At 35.3% G+C, this 18,708-nt stretch overlaps 1 protein-coding gene across 1 annotated transcript in view; it reads right to left on the reverse strand.

The window, feature by feature from the left end:
* The window catches only part of ELP4 (elongator acetyltransferase complex subunit 4), a 154,819-nt gene that overhangs the window by 97,848 nt on the left and 38,263 nt on the right, over nucleotides 1-18,708 (reverse strand). Inside the window, exons 6-8 of the mRNA XM_009334580.1 lie at nucleotides 18,221-18,360; nucleotides 8,372-8,456; nucleotides 2,761-2,949 (exon numbers count right to left, since the gene is read on the reverse strand). Of these exons, the coding sequence (XP_009332855.1) occupies nucleotides 2,761-2,949; nucleotides 8,372-8,456; nucleotides 18,221-18,360 (414 nt within the window). The remainder of the gene's footprint in view (nucleotides 1-2,760; nucleotides 2,950-8,371; nucleotides 8,457-18,220; nucleotides 18,361-18,708) is intronic.

Consider the following 18,708-nt stretch of genomic DNA (forward strand, 5'->3'; position numbering starts at 1 on the left):
ATGTTACTGTAACAAAGTAAAATATGATTAAAAGAAAAGTGACTTTAAAAACAGATTAAGGAGGCAGCATGAGAAAAAATAGAAAATAATCAGAATACAGAAAAGATAAAATAGGGAGCCTCGTCTTACTGTCTCATCAGCCAAGAACAAAGATACAATTTATGAAAAGTAAAGGCAAAATTAAACTTATTGAAAGAGAAAGAAACTAAGTAGATTTAATTTGTGGAACTCCCTGTCACAGTACAACATGCGAAGTATTTGGCAAAATATATAAAAGAAACCAATCTCAAACTATATATATATATTCCATATACATATGCATTATTCATAAACTACATATAAAAATTATAACTAGTCTGGGTTGGAAAGACATTGTCCCTGTTGAAAATCAGTACTACCAATTGTGAGTTTTATTTCTTCTTCACTGGAGTAACTAGTACTGGGGGCTGACAGAGACAAGATATGGTATAAGTCACTACTAAAAATCTATTTTTTCAAGAAAAAGCAGGTAAAAACGAAACTATTTTTCTGTATATGTTATGAAGACAAAACCTTGATTAAAATGTGGTTTTGAACTTAGATTTACCTTCATGCAAATTATTAATGTGAAGAATTTACTTGTAGACCACCTAATTAATCCAGTTGGGAGGCAAAAGATAACACAGAAAATACAGAAATAGTAGTTCAGGGAATAAATGTGGAATTTACTACCTCTTCAGAAAAATAGGGTGCATTTTCTATGCCTTCAGTGTACTGACTTTAAGATTCAACAGAGAAAGCATATGCTAGAACTTACTCTGATCAAATGAAATACATATACAGAAATACACTTGGAAAAAAAAAAAATCCCTCTCTCTTATTCTCTTGGAAAGAAAAAATATTTTCTTTACTTTTTTAATCCAGCAAGAAACCTCAGCAACAGAATAGTGAGTAGCTGGGTTGTGAGAATGTGAGCAGCTGCTGTTATTATAACTAAAGGTCTGTCTACGGCTTGAGCCTGAGAGACCACATGTTCGGCTGTCCTCTCATCTTGCCATCCTCACCAATTAACTATTAACATGGAGGGCTGTACACATGCTCTCAGGGGCTCTTTAACAGGCTTCTTGGAGAGTGGAACAACTACACAGCAGGGCTCTGGGAACTGAGTAACGTGGGGTATAAGGAACCCTCAGCAGCTTTGCTCCTCCTAATGACAGTTTTCTCCATAGTTTAGTGCTTAAAGAAGGATACATGAAGTTTAACAATTTCAGAACAAATTTAATGCTCTCATTTGTTTAAGGCTGCTAAGCAAAGATTCTGGAAATATTTCTTTTTTATTATTTGGAATATTCTAGCACTTACTGTAAAACAATTCTGTTAAAATTATAAAATCAGTTATTTAAAAAATGAGATAGAATTTCAATCCTAACTCCACAGGAATTGATTTATATGGAATTTATAAACACAAAACCCAAATGAACTCCAGGTAAGTTTGCAACAAACAAAAAACTTCATCCTTCAGTTTGTTTCTTAGTGACGCTTCTGGACTTCTCTAAAATATGATCATACCTTTTATTGACATAATATATAAAAAAAAGTACAATGAAACTGATTGTATGTCCCAATTATGGACAGATAATTCCAACGTGTAAAAAGAAGGATGCTAGTTTTACATTCATAAATTCTATTCATTGCATTAAATTTTACTGTCCATCTTTTTGAAGGCAAACTGCCATCTAACATTTAAAAATAGCTAAGTAAGGAGATGGAGGTTTGCCCTGCAAAAGGAATATTCATACACTTTTGATTGCAATGGTAAAACTAGAAAATCAAGTTTGTTTGTTTATTTTCGAAGCAGTAAGTGCATCAGGTATCTAGATAAATAACATTTGCAGGTATTCAAACACCTTTGCAAAATGCAATACATAAGTGAGAGTCAGGTACTTACCTAAGATAGGATTTAATCTAACGATAACTCATCTACTATGAAAACATTTTGCATAATATGAGGTTTTATCTGTTATTTTTTTACTATAATAAAATCAAATTAGTATCTAAAATTATAGGTTCTCTGTTCATTGTGAATAATAATTTTGCTTTTGTAAGTTACATTTACCACTTGCAGTAAAAAAGACTAGCTACGTTTTTCCTTTTGCTGAAGAAGTTCATTTCCAGCAGGTACCTTTAAGTCTCCATATACTCTCAGGAAAGGTGTTGTTAGCAGCTTCTGATTTTGCAGTTGGGAAAATTACTCTGATACCATAACTGGTTTGCTCCTGGTCCCAATACAAGGGGATATTAGAATTAAAGAGTAAACCTGTATCTTTCAATTCCTGGCTTTAAAAGCAAGTTCACACATCATCATAATGAGCATGACAGATGAAGACAGTGGACTGAAATGTCTTGTATTGAAACTCTAAACAGAGTTCTGAAGGCAGTGGAAAAGTGCGTAGGGATGTTGTTAAAAAAAAAAAGAAAAAAAAAGATTACTTTTCTTTTTTACAGTTTCTGAAATTTTGATAGATTTTCAAAAAAGACTAAGATGCACACAAGGCATAACTGTATCTAAGATGGTTTTATGCTTAGGTCTTTGTGGATTTTGCAGCACAACTGTCCCACAAAAGTACAGAAACGCTACAGTGAAGTTATATTTTAACTTTGCCCTTTGAACAAAAAGAGCCTGCAAAATGTCCAAAATTGCATTTATTTTCTTACCATAAACTTCAAATTTTTGCTAACTGATGTGTCAGCTATGAAATATAGCAAAGACAGCATTCCTACCTGGATAAGGTGAGCGGGCACTGTGATGATGCAGGCTGACAAAGATTTTCTGAGGAGGCCACGGAGAACGTACAGAAATTTTGTAAGGCTATTAATATCTTCAGGAGTATCACTGCTACAAATGTCATCACCCCACAACATGGAACCCAGACTCTGAATTCCTATCCGCAAAATATTCTTTTGTTTTTTCTATTGAAAAAAAAAGCCAGTTGTTATTTTTTAAACATTAAGAGGAAAATGTCATGTAATGTATTTAAAAAACACAATGTATAGAATTCATATCCATAATAATTACATAGTTTACGTCATCATAGCTTAATCTCAGACGATCTTACAAAAATTACAAATGGAATGGCATTTTTTTCACTGACTAGATATCATGCTATGTCAGATAAGCAAGTACAAGTGTAAGATACAGCATGGAAATACCGAAAACTACTCATTTGCATTTTTTAACCATCTAAATGTAAGTATATTCTGACACAAGATCCAATAATACTATGAATTTTCGTGTCCTTTCTCTCCTCCATCACTGCCTTAAAAAACATGCAAAAGAATCTTTTCTTCCAGCTCTAAACTGGTATGCTGGAAGGGCCTGAGTAATCAAACACAACTTTTCTCTCCGTTTTCAACTTTCCGCTGTGTTACTTTCATAACCTGACTATTCTGTTTGCTTTAGTTTCACTTTTTCTGCTACTTCTAAATGAACAAGGTCGGTGGCCTACCTCACCAACACACGGCCCTTTCATGATTTTAGAAGTCACTGTAAGTATCATCTACATTCCTGTCAACTCCTTCCAACTAATGAAGGAAGGTTTACCCACAGCTATGGAGAAACAGAGTCTGATGGGGACATCAGCAGATTGTCTCTTTAGGAATACACCTTTCTGAAAGTCTTTGACATGAGTGTTTCTGGATCTGCTTTAGTTAGCTACTGGGTACTAGAATCTAAGCTGTTTTGACATGTAAAATCCTAAACAGTCTCATGTGTTACCTATCTAAAGACTGTTTGCTGCCCTGCAGTACGCTGGCAGAAGAGCATCCAACAGAGGCAGCGGTTAAGATAAAGCCCCTTTTCTGAAGGGGCAGATTACGAAGCCAGAGTTGTAATTTGTCTATGCAAAGTAAAATGTCATCCCTCATGATGACAAATCTCATTTCTGCTTATTTTATGTGACCTTTCCTGGTGATCTTTGAGAAGGATTTTAGGTATATTTGTTATCAATAGCTGAGAAAGAGAGACAATAAGCACCCTGTTGAAAGACTTCCTGTACAAGGTGATCAAAGATACATTTCTAGAGTTCAGGGTTCATACTTAAAGGCCAGTTTTTTGTTTGTTTTTTTTTTTTTTGTTTATATATATATATATATATATATAAAAAAAAATACTAGTGTAGATAAATAAAAGCTTCCAGGTACTTTCCATTACAGCAAAGTGCTTTGATAAACTGTAGATATTCATTTCCACCAGCTGGAATGAACAGTAATTATCAAGCACAAAACATTGCACAGCTGCTCTGGAAATCCAGAGGAAAGGTTTTCACAAGACAAGAGGCTACTCTTATAAATACTTCCTTCTCCATATTGGGTAGACAGAGCCTGAGTTGTGAAACACAGTTAGTACCACATGGCTCTGCATTTAGCCAACTCTCATGGCTTACACAGTGAGCTGATCTGCCAATTTGCTTACAATCTTTGTAAAAGCGATGTATGTTTTAACTCTGGCGGATCCTTTAGTCTCGGGCTTTGCAGGCTTTTAGGCTTTACTTTAAGTAACTAAAGTTAACTTTTTACACTACTGTACGAAGATCAGGATAATAGTACAGGATAATACGACACAATCTGACTTCTCTGTATGATATTTGTTAGGCTCGGATGTTCAGAGTTTTAAAAAGAATAGGAATAATAGACGCCAGTCTAATATTCTTTAGTGACTTCTAATCAGAGCAGATTCACACATTTCTTGATGTGTGTTTAAGCAACAGTACAAAATCAGGCATTTAAGAAAACTATCCAGATATAATGGATATTGACCATGCAGAGAAAGCGTTCTGGTATTTCAAAATTTCAGAGCAAACTTACATAAAAATTACAGCAGCTTTTTTAATGATAAAAATATTTTTTTCTTATGAAGAACATCCATAAGAACAACATACTAACAGAGAAAAAACTGTATTAGAATATCAGTTCTCTTATTGGATAAAGGATGACAGATGCTTGTTTCACAATATTAAATCATAAGAGTTGTAAAAAACAAAGCTATTCAAACACCAGATAATATCAGATGTATTTATTTTGACTAGTAACAGAATTTCTACTAGTATAATTCTGTCAGGCCCACAAGGCCCTGACAAACGGCTTATTCCATAACTGAAATATAAGAAAAAGCATAAGCCTAATATTCTATAGCAACAAGCCTGCAGTAAAGAGTAGGATAACATTTTTTTAGATATACCACTAGATCTTTTATACTCTCATTAGTTTGGATTTTTTTTTCTACCTTTTTCATGTAATTTTTGTACCAATGTTTGCTTTGGCAGCAAGAATTCTGATTATGAAGAATTAAAAAGCCCAACTCCAAGCAAACAAAAAAACAATGCCCCCCAACTTTATTACCCTGAAAGTCACTCAATTTGAGCTCCAAAGTATACAAAGAAATGTTAAGGAAATATAGTTGCCTATGAAAGTTCTGTTGTCAAACATGAAAAACCCAAAATATCCTGAAACAAACAAGTGCTATTCTGTATGACCTAAAACCATGATTAATTTATACAGGATTCATACTTAATGATCAGCAGCGAAGAGTTACTAGGAGGTTTTCGAAAGGATGTAAAACTGATGCTCATATTTCTAGGTTATATGTCATTCACACCCTGAATTTCCAAACAGATCTTGGCAAAGATGTTCCAGTCAGTGTGAACAAACAGGTAATAGCTTTGGTTAACTTCAACCCAACTCTTCTGTAGCCTAATACCTCAAACAGGAATTATTGTCCTAAGGCCCACAAAGTCATGCAGGACAGTCAAGAAATATTAATCTATGATGGCCAACAGCAGATGGTCCTATAAAACTAATGTTAGCTAATCATACGTCCTAGAAATGCCTGACCATTTTATCAGAGGTCTACTAAACCTGTAACGGTAGTTTTCACTAATTTTCCTAATTGTGTCAAACCTCTGTCAGTGGGGTGAGTCACATTCTGCCCACTATTCTCCAGCCCCCTCTTCAAATACTGGTAAAAAGGAGTAGTAAGTCGAAGTATCATTGGCATATTGATGTGAAAGTAGACAAAAATATCTGAAAGTTTTACCAGTCAGGTTAAACTTTTCCTTTGAATCCAGATCCAACAAGCAACACATTTCTAGACCTCCATAGTATAAAGATTTTGGAAGGATTATACTTCACAGCACAAAAAATGAAGCATTAATGGCATCAGCTTCCGTCATTCACAGACAGTGATTAATGGATCCACTTAAAGCCAGTAAGTAAATGTCTTGAAAGTTCAGTACCTCCCTGCTACATTTTGGCCCTTGCAGTTTTCTCCAAACTTCATGAAAGCCACTGCCAACAGGACCCACCCAAAGGGGAGAGGATTATTTGGGGGGGAAGAGCATACATGTACAAAGTTCTCAGAAGATTGTATTATTATTATATACAGGAAAGGACACAGGTCCAGAAGAATACGGGCTGGTCCTTACTCTACAATCTTAATATCTGGCTACTTATAAAGTACTTCTGAAGGCTCAGTAAATAGAAGGGGATATGGAGTAGCAGAGAGGTGAATTTCTCATAGATTTGGAAGATAAAAAGATCCAAGGCATGTTCTGGGCCATAACTACAGTCAACTCTGGACATATTTTCAAGAAGTCTGTATTATATACTGCTTCTAAATGTACAAAATATGAGTGTACAAAGAAAGATGATGCATGAGGAAAAGAGGAATCTTAAAAGAAAGCAACAGAAACTGCTCCAGTAAGTCATACCCGTTATCTCCCTTGAAACAGAAACTAGGCAAGCGCTAATGGCTTTCTAGATGGATAAACTGGCCTGAAAAAGGACTCTTTCTAACTTTTAAAGCTTCACCTCAGAAACCTATATACGTCATTTAGCAAACATATACTTTTAAATTCATCTGAGTTAAAGTTCTGGTTTTGCTCTATTGACAATAGTAAGACATTTTGAAACAATGAACAACAAGTACAGAAAATAACTATCCATGATGTTTAATTTTTCCCAGCTTGCAAGCAGAAAACCCAAAAATAGTGACTCTGACCAACCTTCATTTTCTTTTACATGTAAAAAAAGAATCCAGGAATATACAAAGAAAAATAAGAAACACCAGCCTAATCTCTTCAGTAGGAGGTTGTTTGCTGGCTGAAGGTTGGCAGGGTGTTTGTTTCACTCAGCACTGCTCTTTGCAGCCGGCAAGCTCTCGGGCTTCCACAGGACCTGTCACCGTGCGGGAGGAGCATCTCTACACACGGTGCTGTACGGTAGGATGACATGCCTGTTGCCATGGCTACCACAGCAAGTGGGGAGAAGTGCCTGTCAGGGACCAATTTACTCCTCCAGACTGGCACTGCCACCAAAGGGAAGGCAAGCTCTCCCACAAATCTCAGCAGAGACTAAACACTGAGCACAGATAACCTAAATTTACACACAAGTGTTCTGTGCAGGTAGTGTTTCTAAAACATACTGTTAGACATGAAAACATCCATTCCAACATTATCTTCCCCACAAAAATGATTTCTAAGGTATTCAACTGATAACAGTACACAGTTTTGTATTATATTCTTTGAGGGTCTCCAGCATCTATACTAATTAACTTCTACTGTAGTAAGATTTCTATTGTACAACAATAAAGATAATTACCTATCAATTAAGCATCAATATATATAATTTATTACTTTATTTCCATGAACTCCGAAGGACTCACATATTACTGAATATGACAAAGAATAATAGATAGGACACTGCTCAAATTAGAAAAGGGCTTTCAGCCTATGTTGTTACGCTTAAAATGTTTTTGATTACCCACAGTATGATTTATGGAGAGTACAGAGATCTTCAGAAGTCTGGTAAGCTGTTTTGATTTGTAAGCTGAAATAGCATTCTTATTTCTTTACTTGTGTTTCAATGCTTGCTACATAAAGATGCACACCATTTAATTCATAAAAAAATTCTCTCCACTCCAGTTAAAACGTTGAAAAAATCTGAAAGTTTAAGATTAAACGTTCAATCTCAAGAGTCTTGAACACCTTATTGCTAAAGCAATAGTTTGAAAAAACAATACTGTAGGGGAAAATGTGTTTTGCTTAATTACATTATATTTGGCAATCCATTTATTAGCTAATTGCACAGAATATGCATTCTACTAATGTTGGACTACAGTCCTTTTTTGCATGGTCTGCATATCTGTAACAGGTAAAAACTCCAAATGCACATTAAAATATGAACCACTCTCTCTATTTACTTTACTTGTTTACTTTAGCAACGCTTAGAAACAGCTTGTTCCTTGTTACTTTGTCCAAGACCTTCTTGTGCCACCCTTGAAAATTCAAAAGACAACATTAGTTACAGGATTATAGAAAAGTATGAGCATCTTCAGTACCTGGGGATCAGAGCCATCAAACCCTTCCTGGTAAATGATCCTCTGAATGGACTGCAGCAGCCTTGCGTAAGCACTGTTCATATTACTGTTGGTAAGAAGAAATAGTTTAGTAATACATTTTAATACTCTTCTATATGTCTCTAACAGCTGTATTAAAACTAAATATAAGCAAATGCAGCTTTAAGTCTGAAAGTGTCATATAGAAAAAAGTGTCATAGAAGAAAAAACCCAAACCTCTTTGAATAAAGTTGACATTATAAGCAGTTGTGACTGCTTCATGTTAACTAGTTCAGTGCTCAGACATTTAGTGAAAGCTAAAATCTCTAGGGATTAAGATAACTAAATTATGGCAGGCTCACATACATCTAGAAGATTAATGATTTAATGTATCAACTTAAGGTTGAAACCATTACAGCACAGTACTAATCTTCTATAACTGACAAAGATCTACGCAATTGTTATTCCAAGTATACCTAATCAATGCTCTGATGAACAGAGTTGACTATTACTGAAAACTTTCATGCATACAACTGCTACAACAATCAAAACCAACAAAAATGAGAGAGACAACATTTTCACAATTAAAAAGTTCATGTGGTTAATTTGTTTTATTTTTTGTTAGTATTTTTTTCAGATAATACCGCACCAGAGCATAACATACATTCTGCTACGCTATGATTCCATTTTGTATCCATACAGTACAGGTGTTATTAACACTTTATTTGTGTGACAGCAGAATTGTAAGGTAGAATTTATTTTATGTATTACTTAGAAAATATAACATAAAATTAACAAAAAAAAGCAAACTGGTAGCTACAAATGGATTTAAGCAGACTTAAAACCAAATGCAAGTTCAGCAAATCATCTCATCAAAGTCTTAGAAGGTCCAGTTCCTGCACATCCAAAGCACTTCTTCAGTGCCATCCCAGCCATGCTCTCCAGTCCACAGGCTAACACGTACAAAGCACAGAAAGTCCTAATCTTTACTTTTAAAATAGCAATCCAGTTATTCACTTTTAAAAGAGACATACTGTTTTCTTAAATCCCATAGAGCATACAGATTGTGTGTCTGCACTTGATGTAGGTTCCTCACTGCAGCTGAGAGTTTAAGCCCTTCTATCATTTCTAGCTTCGGCATTTCCTTCTAGTCTCACTAATTATCATCAAGGGTTGTGGATTCAAACCTTCTTGTGTACTTCTTGGGAAATATGACAGGTTATTTTGAAAATTTTGCCTCTAAAAATATTCTTACTTGCTCCAATCATTTTATATGTCTGGTCTGATAACAGTCCAGGTTGGAAGGGACCTCAAAAGATCACCTGGTCCAACATTAATGAAACTATTCCCATTACTTTAGTAGGAGCCAAAAATGTTATCCAAATATATTTTACTAATGAATACCTAAATAAACCCAAATAAACTTGCTTTCGTACTTTTGCACAGGAGAGAAGACAACTTTTCTGAGAAGCACTTCAGAGTTGCAAACACTTGTCTTTTCCACCATTGCTTTAACTCAGAATTCTACATTTCCTTCAAGAAAACAGTATCAACCCAAACCCACCCCCCCAATGATATATTTAAGTTATAAACATCTACAATCAAAAAAGTCATATAGTGATAATAATTTCAAGTTTTGAAATACTCAATGTCAGAAAACATTAGAGATGACCCTTCTCAGGGTTTCCAAATTAAACTCCGTTTGTTTGTTTTCAGATTTAGTACCCTAGAAGGCTACTGGTTAAACTGATGTATCTTAATTATTTAATACTCTCTATGAAATTCACAGCTGAAAATAACCAGCAATATATAATCTCAACATGACATTTAACGTGTAAAGTCTGCCTTGCTATACAAAAAAGAGCATCTCAAACAGAAAAGAAAGAGTAAATTTTTGCTTATGAAGTCAATTACTTTCCTAGCGTTTCGTTGCAAAAGGAATGGCTGTTAAATGTTATACCTATACTGTCTTGCAGGTGTCAGTTTACAGGGGGAAGAGGGCTTTAGCCTCCATGCTAGCCAAAATATCTTGTCTCTCCATGTCTTCACATTATCGCAAAACACAGAATCCTTGCTGCTTACGCAGCGCTGCGACTTCTTCCCAGTTTTGCCAGAGCTGGAGAGAATCTGCAGCACTTCACAATAACCAGAAGCATTCGTGTATCCTTTTGGATATTCCTTTATCCTTTTGGAAAAGATAGAAACTGCTGCTCAGCAACATTAGGAAGGAGTTTGCAACTATCTTGTAGCCACAGCCAGGAACACAGTATGTGTAATACGAAAAGAAGACTGTAGTCTTTGTCACCACAAACTAGCATTTTCAAGTTTGTGTATCTACCACTTATTTTGCTTATGAGTATTACCATGCTATCTATAGGGATGCCAGAGAATATACTGCAATCACAATACTTGCCAATTCCTGATTTGTTACTAACTTGCTTTTAAAAGTTAGTGGATAAAAGAATAAAATACCTAAAGCATTAGCAGAAGTAAAGGGTCCCAAAATTAAAACAAACAAATAAAAGAGATCTTCAACTAATCCATCAGAAAAAGATCTGTAGCAAAGAAAGACTTAAAGAAAATAATGTAACGCATACAGATTTTTTTAAAATGTAAAAATAGGTGCTCTTCTACCTCTTGCATATTAATGGTTTACTTGAACTTGAACCATGCTATGTAAGTAAGGACATGAAAAATATTGTGGAAATACTATTTATAAAAACAAGTTGCATTACCCTTCTGGCAATGTTTGTCATAATATTTAAGGAAGGAAATAAGGTATTTCTTATTTTCTAATTTCTAGTCTTTTTTTGGCTTTGTTACTAAACACCATTTAATTCTGATAATGGGTTTAAACAATTCCTTCTTTACTCTTTTTATTGTTTAGCAATTTAGTAATGGATAAAGCAGGAGCTGGCAAGAAGGTATCCCGGTTACAGCAGAGCCTCTGACTTCTCTGTTGATAGTTTCTAAGCAGTTAACAAAGGTTAGGTTATCAAGGGTATGACAAATAGCCTTATTATGTATAAGGAGACCCCATTAGGCAAGACAGTTAAGCCTGTTTTATCTAAATTTATCGGTAAATCTAGACTCTAGATAAATTTATTCTTTTTCAAAAGCACATACATTCTTAAGGTAAAACTTATGAGTCTTATTTAAAAACTACAGCTTAATTATTTTAGTTCCCTTGATTGTCAAACTTTCTCTTTCAGTAATTGCAACTGAACAATGAGGATAGAAGTAGAGGGGTAGAAAGTAAGCCTTTTCTGCAATGCACAGAGTTATCACAGAGGATATTTCTGCCTTCCTGTTAAGTACCAGCTTTAGCAATGCATTGAAAAGGACACCGGAATATCCTAGCAACAACAACTGGAAAACAGTTGCTGTCAGCCGCACAACCCTGTTAACCTGGTCCTAGCATTAGGGACAGGACATAACTGCCCTTTCCTAACATAAAAAGTAACGAGATAAGAAAGAGAAGGTTTATGCCTTCTTTTGGCACCAAACACCCAGTCCCATTTACTACTTCCTTTAGGAGAACAGACTTCCCAATCTGTTTTCAATTAATGTTTATCATGGGGCAATGGACTTCTACCCATCTTGAGTGATTATCCAACAGGGGACCCTGTAACCTAATTTAGCCATCAGGTACCAGAACTACAGAAAGGAGTGCAAACACAGCACTTCTCATCTCCCTCCGCCAAAAAGCAGATACACATACGTGCAAAAACACAGCAAAGAAAGATTGATCCAAACTTCAAGGTGAACAAATGATGTATATAACCTCCAAATCTGATCTTTAATTGCAAAGTAAAAGGTCAGTCAATAACTTAGTTCTGTCTAATCAGTCAATCTCCTTTCTTTGCAAGTCTAAATAAGCCAAGTGCTTGTGTGGATAGGAAGAGAGGGACATATGTATAGATACACATAATTTCTAAAAAGGGCCAAGAGTTTCTGGCCCACATAAAGCCTCTATATCTCTGATCCTGCAAGGGAAGCACTGTAATTATCTTGCAATAGACATTAGCTACAATTACGGAGACAGTTCACTCATTGAAGAACAGTTCCATAAAATAGGTTTCTTAATGTGATGCTAGAGAATTAGAAGCACCAAGATGATTTGGTCCTTTTTACAAATACATGGTTCTTAAGCCACAAAACATTACGACAAAGGACCTTGCTTATTAAAAGATGCAGCACTGTTTTTCCAAGGATTGTAAAATATATGTTCACTATACTCACTGTTTCTGTCAGGAGAGTATAAGCTGTACAGGAAAATGTGGTACATTACTTTTCTTGTATATTTTCTGCTTTAGCTGCATAATCTGTTCTTTGTCGTTACATCCTTAAGTAGTGAAAGGAAAGGAGAGCAAAGGATTGTTCTTCTTGTTCCCCATCCCTTCCCAAAGAAAAGAAGGGTGGGGGAAGATAACTGTTGCAAATTTCAAGGAGGAAAAATGAAACCTAAGGCCTCCAGAGCTAGTCACCCTCTAACTGAAAAAGAAAGGGAAAAGTAAGGCAGGTCAACAAGGTGAATTCTAGGTGCATCTAACAAGTTACAGATTAAGTACATTCTTTGAGGAACATGATTACATAAAAAAGTAGAAGGTCTCTATCAGGAAAACATTAATTAAAAAAAAAAAAACCAAACCCAAAAAGGACAACACTTAGGGAACACCTTGCTCACAACAGTATATACGATAATTTAATCAAAAAAAGTGCAATAAAAAAATATACTGAGCTTTTAAAATCTTTCTTTACAATTGCAGAACATATAGGTTATGACCTCAATGTAGAATGTGTATGTTGGGTTAGGTACACTTTCCACGATGACTACTTAATTTAAGGTGCCTCTTCAACAGCTGTAGTTACAGGACTACAACAATTTATTTCAGCCTGAACTTAAACCATGCCGTGCTCTGCTACGTTACAAATATTTAGAATGAATAATGCTAGCTAAAATAATGTGGAAACATTTTGAGAAGAGAGAAAAGTTTTCCTTTTTTTTTCCCCCGCTAATTCCTAATTTTTTGCGACTTCTGATACTATAAAGAGTATCATCCACCAACAATACCATTTACTTAGGGAAAATTATATCCTTGGCAAAACTATCAGTTTCCACTTCCTCCTCAACCTTTGTATTAGTGACAAACGCAAAACATTCTTAGATGAAAAAAACCAAACCATGCTACTGATTTTGGTCTGTACTCCTACATGATTTAAGAGAAAATTTCATTCAGAAATGTCTTTACTGATACATATCTTGCAAAGTATACCCTTTAGAAAGTCATGAAACCTTTTGCAAACATTCCATAATACGTAGCCTATTAATGTAAATTATTTCAATAATGAACTATCCCCTTTCTTAAAAATTCCTTCTTATTTTTGAAGGATTTGTCAGCTTTCAGTGTTAACGCATTTTCTGTGAATCTTCTTTTGATAAATGAAATTGAAAAAAATATTTTAAAAGATTTTCTGAATTTCAAGTAATTTTTGTAACACTTTTTTTAGTTCCTTTCAGGCTATCAGCACTTTTTTTGAGGGACTGTCAGCCTAATAGATTACAGATTTTGCAATGCTATACAGGTAATTAGCATTATGCGACCAGGTGGTTTTTTGGCTATGCATCTAAGACCATAGTCTGAGAACCTTATGTTTAGGAAATTATATCCTCTAAGTGGAGACATGCTAACTAGCCATGTCCATGCTCCTAGTTCACTGTAACACAGAGTAAAAGAGGCTAGCTCAAGCTCTCACGTGGGACCTTCAGGCAACTAGATGAGGTCTAATACAAATTGTTGACTATTGGAAGGGTTAACTGTGACTATCATATTACTTTCTTTCAAATCATTGTCAAGTTAATCAAGAGAACAGAAACTTTTACTATTCTATGATATATTGAAGTTAGCTTTAGAAGCCAGAAGCATTGTATTGATTTTCCAAACAGTAATGCAAACAAAATAATATCCTTTCCCTCCCCCTTTTATAAACTTTCTTTAATGAAATCATCCTGACAAGATTGTGAGCTTGTTTTCGTTCCTTGAGAAAGGAATGCTTCCTTCAGAATTTCATCACAATGTTTGTAAAAAATACAGTACAAGCCTGCTGGGTTTCTGTAAAAGCATAAACATTTTGAGAACAGTGAAATAATTGGTAACGTTCATACTTAGTATTGGATTTAATACACTGTGACTAATGTGTATTAAAGAATCACAGAAGATAGGGATGAAAAGGACCTCAAGAGGTCAGGTAGACTATCTTCTTGCCCCAGGGCAAGATGAACTACATCTAAACCATCTGTGACAGATATTTACCAAACTTGTCCTTAGAAATTTTCAATGATGGTGATTCTACAATACTCCCAACCTGTGTCTGCAAGGCAACTTCTTCTCGTGCTAACCATTAGAAAAATATCTCATTATTTCCAGCCTGTATTTCTACTGCTACAGTTTACTGTAGCCCATTACTGCTTGTCCTACCTTCAGCAGACTATAATAGAGTTACTACCCTCCGTATGTCAGTTTTTAACAAGCTTCAAGACTCTGCTTAGATTTGTCTAAGAAGTTCCATTCTTCCGTCATGGGCCATACATCCCAGTTCTAGATGTATACCCGTCTTCCCAGCCTTCTCTAACTGATCCAGAGTTTTCTCAACGGATGCTATCAAAAACGGGACAGCCTTGTTGTGGCTGAGCAGAACGGAAGCACTTTGCATGTCTTTCACATTAAATTCCAGTTTATCACCTCCATGCTTTTTACATTATGCTTTTTGGTAGCATTAATCACACAACACTGCTAATATATTTTATGTTCAAGATACTTTATAACCCCAGATCATCTTCTAGAGACCTGCTACACTATTTTATTTGTTCAATTAATTATTCCTACTGGTATGATATTCGGCATGTCTTCACTGAATTCCATGTAGTTTATTCCAGATCACCGACCTAAATCTTCTTGAATTCTAATTCTATTATCTAATCTGCACGTAATTATTCCTTCCACTTTTTTCCAAATTTGACATTATGACTGCAATAAAGATGCCCATTGCTCAGGATAAGTATCAAGCCAAATTAGTACTAGATTACCAGACCCAACACTGGGATAAAGCCTGGTACTTCACTCAGGTTCAACTGTGACTCAATGACAGCTTATTTAGAAGATAAGGATTTAACAATCAACGTGACAAAAAGAAAACTGTCAAACCAGTCTATGTTCCTCCTTTGACATGATAACAGACTTTATCAATGGAGAATATCTCCTGTTTTATTTTAGAGCCTTTTGACTCTATCCCAGTTGAATACCCATAAGCAAAAAAAAGGAAACATATACTGGGTGAAACTACCCTAGAAGCTTAAAAACAGATGATATTTTTTCTGGTATTTTTTTGAGCACTGATGTTATCCCACAGATGTCTTCACCTTCTCCTCTCCTTAAAGACAGGTATTGCTTTGGCCTTTTTGACTTTGTGGAACTTTGACAATTCTTTATGTTTTGCCGATGAACTTCATTAGGTCCCAGCTTTAAAACATTTATATATTTTCGAACCTGGTCATTTCTTATGTAAATTGGGTAGTCCAATTTGCTGATGTTAACTGTGCTAGGTGCATATCGATTTGGGGATCAGGGTAATGGGAGAAGCAGCTTTTCTCCACTTCCATCATTTTTTTAAGAACTCCAGTCATACAACACTGATGAACAGAAGTTGAAATTCTAGTTCAGTTTATTTTTTAAATGTGTGTCAAAATTGAATGACTGTAATTATGGGAAGCTTAAATCTTCCACTTCTCTATGGAGAAATAAGCTTTATTTCAGGGGCTATAAGTCTGAAAAATTCTTCCCATCTTGTCTTAACCTTGACCTAGTGCAACCTTTTTAATACAGGGAATCCAAGACCAGTGGTTTGTTGTCAGGAAAGACAATAATCAAAGTTAGAAGACAAATGATCTACTGTAAATGGAGAGATGTACACATCTCTTCACAGTTCCCACAGATTTCTGACTGAGAGTTCACTATTCCCCATGTGTTCTTTATTCCTCCCTGTCTCTTATCACATTGCATTGTGGTCTACAAAAACCATGTTTAGAATGGTGGTTGTCTGTTACCTTGGTACCTGCCTTTACTCCCCACAATACAATTCTTTCATTTCCTCAGAAGAGGCTTCTTGAAGGAGACCCATGTTGTGGGTGCAGGGAGAAGAAAAGGAGATAAGCCTTCCAAAATCCATCTTTATTTGATCATGTTTCTCACGTCATCACTCTCTGCTCTACCAATTTGCCAAGCAAATTAACTAAATCTAATCTTTCCATTAGATTAAAACTAAAAATAAGAATAGAATTCATATGGCAAGAATGATAAACTTTTATCAGGATAGCACACAAGGAAAATATCAGTCAAGCAAGGCTTATAAAATCAAATGCGTAAAAGTTAAAGTCCATTTCCTATATTATACATGAGTTAATTTGATTTTAATGTGAAATGTACAAATACTTGACAGCCATATAGTTAGTGGAATTAAGCCCAGAGTCATGAGACATTCTAGTTAGCTAGAGAAAAGACAGAAAGGGAGTTAAATTGCTCAATAACAATATAAGCACTTGCAACCTATCAGTCAGATACTCTTGTATCTATTCTCTACAGCCCTGCTACTAAAAAAAGTAATAATTATACATAATATATAAATAAAGTTGGTTCAAATATTTACTATAGAAATAATAAAATATAAGTTCTCTGCTTTCTCCTGAAAGTGTTTTTTTTTTTGTCTTTTTTTTTTTACAACATCGCAAGAATTTACTTTACAAACCAATGACATTTCATCACGTAACACAGAAACAAATTACAAAGAGACTTGGCTTTTGCTTTTCTACAGCTCTAAGAAAGGTGCTTCATACTGCGCTTCTTTCATAAATCTCAGTTTTTATATTTGAGTGTACTGTAATGAAAATCACAATAAAGTGTACCATACTACTACTTGCAGGAGCTGGCCCTATACACTGGGATCTATAAAACTAGGTATTATGTAAATTAAGTGACTGGACTGAACAAAGAGATTGCTAGCCCATATTTGATGTTTGACTTGACTTGAAATGTCTCCTAGAAAGATACAATGGACGTATGTGTTACAGGCTAATATGAGTCTTCACTACTGTCACTCATTTTCTCTTGGTCTTCCTTAATTCATTACTGATAGACATAAACTATAATAAGTTATTCATTCAGAGAAGAGTTTATGATTTTTGCTGGAATTAAGGGTGTTGTGTAAGACATAATTAGTGATTGTAATTCTATCCACAGTATTTTGTATTTTCCTTAGGTGAAGCTGTAGGATGTAAGAAGTAAAACTCACACAATAAACTAATCTGCTATAGCATTCTAAGCTATGTAGGTCAAGGATGGCCTGTTGTCTTCGCCCTAAAAACTATGGATATCTTCTTAAGACTGACAGCCACTTGACACACACATCTCCGAAAGCTGATGGGGCATGGTGCTCAGGGAGTAGTTCACAGACAGATAGTAATGGTTTCCCCAGTCCCCACACTCAGCTGTCAGTAGGGCTGGACTGAACGTGCAGCTGTGTCCTAGGCTGTCCTAGTAATGTCTGCCTTAATTGTCCCTGCCAGCTTGCTTCCTCCCACAGCTAAGGAGTCAGTATACTGAGCTGCCTCTGTGCCACAGCAGCTTTGCTGCCAGTCATGGCATGTAGCACTGACATGAGAACCACAGCTGAACTGCTTGTGAGCCATGCGTGGCTACAAGATTTTTCACAGCAAGTGTAGATGCAAAAATATCCTTTACTACTAATATGCAGACAAAATTTCAACACACAACAGAAGCATGTGGTATTACAACTCACCATGTTTTCATTTTAGGCTGTAAAGACAATTCTTCATGAAGGTAAAAACTGTGCCATTTTACAGACTGAAACAGTTCTGGAGACATTGTTTTAGAAACATCATAATAATGGCCAAACTTTGTGGATGTTGTTGGGCTGGCCTGTGGAAACAACAATACTGATTACAATAATCTGTTAAATTATTATCTGTCAAAAGAAAATAATTGACTAGCAATACACTTGAAAGAGACCTCTGGTTTTTTTCCCATTCAGCTTAAGTATAAGCTTCAAGTAGAACAACATTATAATATTTACTACTAAGTTTTGGTTCCCCTGTTGACATTCTATAATGTGAATTTTTCACACAGAATTCAACCCTTACTGTTCCAAACTGCAACACCAAAGTGCAGTCAGATACTTAAAAGAATGTATTTTTGCGCGTTCTAGACATATGATCGCAAATTTCAAAAAGCCAGATATATGAAATGTGCAGACCGTGACGTGTTCCA

Source organism: Pygoscelis adeliae, unplaced genomic scaffold (assembly GCF_000699105.1).
Source record: "Pygoscelis adeliae isolate BGI_AS28 unplaced genomic scaffold, ASM69910v1 Scaffold171, whole genome shotgun sequence".
In the NCBI taxonomy this organism is placed as follows: domain Eukaryota; kingdom Metazoa; phylum Chordata; class Aves; order Sphenisciformes; family Spheniscidae; genus Pygoscelis; species Pygoscelis adeliae.